The sequence below is a fragment of the Brassica rapa genome, chromosome A09, assembly GCF_000309985.2.
Source record: "Brassica rapa cultivar Chiifu-401-42 chromosome A09, CAAS_Brap_v3.01, whole genome shotgun sequence".
NCBI classification, from domain to species: Eukaryota; Viridiplantae; Streptophyta; class Magnoliopsida; order Brassicales; family Brassicaceae; genus Brassica; species Brassica rapa.
Genome location: NC_024803.2, coordinates 21,435,447 through 21,439,998, shown reverse-complemented (window position 1 = coordinate 21,439,998; position 4,552 = coordinate 21,435,447). Strand labels below are relative to the sequence as shown.

At 39.0% G+C, this 4,552-nt stretch overlaps 1 protein-coding gene across 2 annotated transcripts; it reads left to right on the top strand.

Moving 5' to 3' along the window:
• Window positions 1–251: 251 nt before the first annotated feature.
• LOC103838837 lies at window positions 252–4,122 on the top strand. 2 transcript variants are annotated; one of them, XM_009115287.3, is made up of 12 exons: window positions 252–461; window positions 707–1,060; window positions 1,140–1,441; window positions 1,521–1,598; window positions 1,690–1,792; window positions 1,879–1,967; window positions 2,233–2,344; window positions 2,470–2,523; window positions 2,617–2,665; window positions 2,758–2,858; window positions 2,952–3,070; window positions 3,560–4,122. In XM_009115287.3, exons 2-12 carry the CDS (start codon window positions 719–721, stop codon window positions 3,927–3,929), a joined length of 1,719 nt encoding a protein of 572 aa, XP_009113535.1. In that variant the 5' UTR covers window positions 252–461; window positions 707–718; the 3' UTR covers window positions 3,930–4,122. The 2 variants fall into 2 exon arrangements, with proteins under 2 accessions (XP_009113535.1, XP_033135929.1); XM_033280038.1 differs by having other exon boundaries at window positions 297–462; window positions 701–1,060.
• The last annotated feature ends 430 nt before the right edge of the window (window positions 4,123–4,552 follow it).

Here is a 4,552-nt window from a genome sequence, read left to right as displayed (position 1 = left end):
TTTTATATTTGGCTTTTAGTATAGAATAGATTATGTTTTATCGATTGTTCTATTCCGATCTGATTATCCATGACACTTCAAGTTTAAGTAATAACCTTTGATTATCAGAAAAAAAAAAAGATGTCAAATAATATATAAGAGATTACTTTGAACACTTGCAGTTTTTCATTAGTTAACATTTGTTTATTTGACAAAAAAAAAACATTTGTTTATTATCGTCCTATGTTTTTATGCCGGTTTGGTTAGATTCTAAAATAAATTGTCTCTACAATTAGTTGGTTTGGTGTAAACCACATTGTATTTACGGTTTAGAAGATTGAGAAATATATTTTCTACTTTCATCCTTAAAGAATTTTCTTTTCGCAAATAATCTCCATCGCCGTAGAGCTCTCCTAAACGTGAAGTTTCACTGTGCAGATTAGATTATCTCCTCCACTTTGTCGTCGTCGCTCGATTCACAGGTATGGTTTGAGCTTCTTAGAATCATGTAATCGTTGAAAAGGGAATCTAGGGTTTTGCTGCTTCCGTTTATCGCATTCCTTGTTCACCTAGATCGCTATTTGGAGTATCGTGATCTCTCTGCAGGTGTCTCAAGTTTAGATTTTTAACTTGTGGGTCTTGCTCAATTCAAGTTTCCATATGTGTGATTAGGTATTAGTGGCTTATCAATCTAGGGTTTATGATTGGTTTTGGATTCTGAGTTCAGGGATTGAACGATATGGGTAAGCACAGGAAGATAGATACTCATTCGGAAGATGAAACTGCATCTTCTTCGTCTTGTTCCTCTTACAGCTCCGATGACTCCGATTCATCTTCTAGAAAACGGCGGAGGAAGCAAAAGGAGCGGCGCGAGAAGCGAAGGAAGAGAGAGAAGAGGAAGAAGATGGAGAGAAAGAGGAAAGATAGGAAGAAGAGGACGAAGAAGAAGCGTGATTACGAGTCTCAGTCTGGTTCTGGTTCTGATTCCATGTCTGATCAAGAGAGTTCACGGGATGATCCTGAAACAGTTGTCAAGGAGATGCTCATAGAGTTTCCTAACGTTGGCAATGATTTGAAACAGGTAATGGTGATATTTCATTGCTTGTGTTAGTGATTTATTCATAAAGTTTTGATCTTTTTTTTTTTTTTTGTGTGTGTAGCTTTTGAAAATGATAGATGATGGCCAAGCAGTTGATATAAAGGGTATTTCGGAGATCGCTTTGAAGAAGAGGTTGAAAAAGCTGTTTCTGTCTTTGAAGTTAAAGGAACGTGGGGATAGAGTCTTTTTGTTACCACCGGGTGCTTCTCCTTCTTTAGATATGGTGGGACATCTAATTAAAGCCGGCGAGGAAGAAGTTGATGATTCTTCCCCATTGAACAACACTGAAGCAGCTACTACTGTCACTGGTGAGGCAGATGAGAACACTCTGGGAGCAGATGATGTTACTGGTCCAAAGAAAAGGTGATTCACGCTTTGAGTTATTACATCTAAAAGTTTTATTGAGAACAAACGTTGTGATGGTGTTGTAATTTTAATGCAGGGTGATTGGACCTGCAATGCCATCGGCTGAGCTACTTGCTGCTGCAGCAAAGCTAACAGAAGCGCAAGCTGAACTCAGGTGCGTTTAATCGATTGCCAGTTCAAAGATTTATCAATTTTTAATATGGTTAACTCGTTTCTTAATAAAGATTCTTTTGAAAATGCTTCAGAGAAGCTGAGCTAGAAGAAGATTCAGCATATTTTATTGGACCTGCTCCACCTGCTGTTGTTGCAGAAGTCGCATCGTCGAACGAGGCAGAGCGATTCGAAGAGGTTCTTACTTCTTAGTTTTATTCTGACGTTCAAATTGCAATTCTTGTATTCTATAGAGTGGCAACTCATACCCCTCCCGTGAGCAGGTGACACGGATCATGGAAGCTGAAGCTGATAGCCCATACGATGTTCTAGGAGTGAACCACAATATGGCTGCTGATAACATGAAGAAGAGGTAGGGTTTCTGGTACATTTTTTTTAGTTCAATAAAAATGATTGCTTAGTAATCAGTTCTATGATTGGTATATACACCTTGCCATTGCTTCTCGACCACATGTTTGTTCATTTATTATATAGGGTTTCCTAAAACCCTTGAGATCTGGAAAGAGTATTCTATAGTATATAGGCGCTTAGGAACTTATGTTTTCAACTTTGAGGTCTCTGTAATTTTTCTTGATGTGTCAATAATATGCATGAACTAAGACAACTTTGGTGTGCAGATATTGGAAACTGTCTCTTTTAGTTCACCCAGACAAATGCTCTCATCCGCAAGCTCAGGAAGCTTTCGTTTTGCTGAATAAAGCTTTCAAAGAATTACAAGATCCCGAAAAGGTGAGGTTCTGAACTTCTTTGCTCTCGGAATCACGAGGCTAGCATAAGATTCTGTCCATCTCTTTCTATGTGGTTGTCTTAAAGTTGAGCTCGTCTGTGTATATCTAATAGATTATGTTCTGCAGCGAAAAGCTATGGATGACAAGATTAAACTTAAGGAGGAACAAGAGGCTTTTAAGGTATTTTTCCTGCTGAATTGATCGCTTTTTTATCTTTCGGGATAAGTCTGTGTATGTAAATCACTTAAGAAACATGGTGTACTTATTCCTCAGGCTGAATTACGCTCAATGCAAGAAGCAGCACAGTGGAGAAGATCCCAAGGTGACAATGACGATTCACAATGCCATGCAAGCTCTTTAATCTCGTTGTCATTATGTGATGAATCAGTAATGGAATCTTTCTCGGGTTTGCAGGCATATCAATGGAAGGCGATGAAGAGCTCCTAGCAGCAACCGAGGTTAAACCTGTACCTAAAAGAGACGAGTGGATGACGACCCTTCCTCCTGAAAGAAAGGTGAGAGAATCCACTTTTGAATTCGAAAACGCTTTTTAACTACCTTTCTAGGCTACAAATTTTTCAGTCTCATCTGGAGTTCTTCTTTTGCAGACCGGGGTGCCTGTGCAGCAATCAACCACGACATTTAGCAGAAATGCTAGAGAAGGACGCGGAGACACTACTGCCTGGACTGATACTCCTATGGACAAAGCTGAAAGGGCAAAGATGAAGTAAGAATACACATATATTTCTAACCTCTCGCTAGCACTTGTAAACTGCATTTCTGATCCACGAGGTTATTTTGTGCCAGAGACGCATTGTGTCTCTCCATTTGAAGACGCTTAACTACTCGAACTTTAGCTATAGGACTACTATAGTTTGCCTAGAACTGAGTGTAGTTGTAGTGAGGTGGTTAGATTGCAGTTAGTGAGCGCTGCGTTCGTAAAGATAAAAGTAAGAAACACACAATGACACAAACCACTTGTTTGTTTCAAGAAGTTGTAGTAATAGAGCTAAAGATACATTGTCTCAATCTTATCAGGTTCAGTATTTAGCTATAGTTCTGCTATCACTAGCCTAGGACTGAACACAGCAGATTGTAGGCTATCTCTGCATACTGGTTGAGAGTGGGGAACCTTCTCATCAGTCGAGTTGCAGTAATTTTGTGATTGCAGTTTCATAAAAAAATTCTTATATCACTGTTCTTTTGGGTGATGCAGCTACTTAGAGGCGTACAACAAGGCGAATGCGCTTGCGTCAAATGAAGAGGTGAATATGAAAAGAAGCCTAGATGCTGATCTTGTGGACAAGTACAACAAAGAGAAAAGATCAAAGTCTTTGGTAGAGAAGCACAGGGAAGAGTCTACTTCTTCATCTTCAAGCCGTCTCAAGAAGAAGAAGAAATTGTCTTCGTCTTCGTCCAAGGAGAAAAATGAGGACGAGTGGGTGGGGAAACATCCATGGAAGCCATGGGACCGTGAGAACGACCTCACCGCCGGGAGACAGAAGGTAAAACTTGACGCTGAGGGTATGGCTGAAGGTTTGGCTTCCAAGTTTTCTTCTGGCAATTTCCAAAGAAGCTTTCTTTGAAGCTCTTGTTTACATGTTATGAGATATGTATTGCAGAAAATTTATTTGAGGCTATACAAGTAAAGTTATTTTTTTTCTCTTGATTTGAGAAACTAACAGATAAACTTAGTTTATTTTCTACCAAATTTATTTTACTTTTGTATGTTGTCTCTTTCGACAAATCTCATATAGTACATTCTATGTGCTCTATGAAGTGATGTTAAGTTCAGTTGGGGTAGAAATGAGCTGAGTCTAATTAAGAAATATCTTCAGGTCTAGCGTTTTCCCATTTATTTTCCTGGTTACCTCTTAACTAAGATATAAGGTCGGCGAATAAAATGACGTCCAGTAAAACAAACTAACAGTGTTCGCAATCAACGATACACCAGAGAACGCCGCCGGAGGTTAACTAATCTTCAACTTGTGCGTTTTCTTCAAAACATTTATGGCTATTGCTAATCTGTCTAAGTGTGAATCACAACAGCCAAGATGAAGAAGAAAGGGTTTCTGAATAAAATGTTTATTACTTTTCAACTTGATTACAAAGAGGAGGCGTACATCCTATTTATATGATCAGCTCATACGTAAACCTAGTGTGCCTCCACACATGATTGGAGGCAACCGAATCTATTGAAAGAGGTGAA

Excerpts from the sequence above, each read along its gene's own strand:
- LOC103838837 (XM_009115287.3), top strand. The coding sequence starts at position 719 with ATGGGTAAGCACAGGAAGATAGATACTCATTCGGAAGATGAAACTGCA. Across the intron at positions 1,968-2,232 it reads GCTGATAACATGAAGAAGAG|ATATTGGAAACTGTCTCTTT; the intron begins GTAGGGTTTCTG and ends TTTGGTGTGCAG. Across the intron at positions 2,666-2,757 it reads ACAGTGGAGAAGATCCCAAG|GCATATCAATGGAAGGCGAT; the intron begins GTGACAATGACG and ends TCGGGTTTGCAG.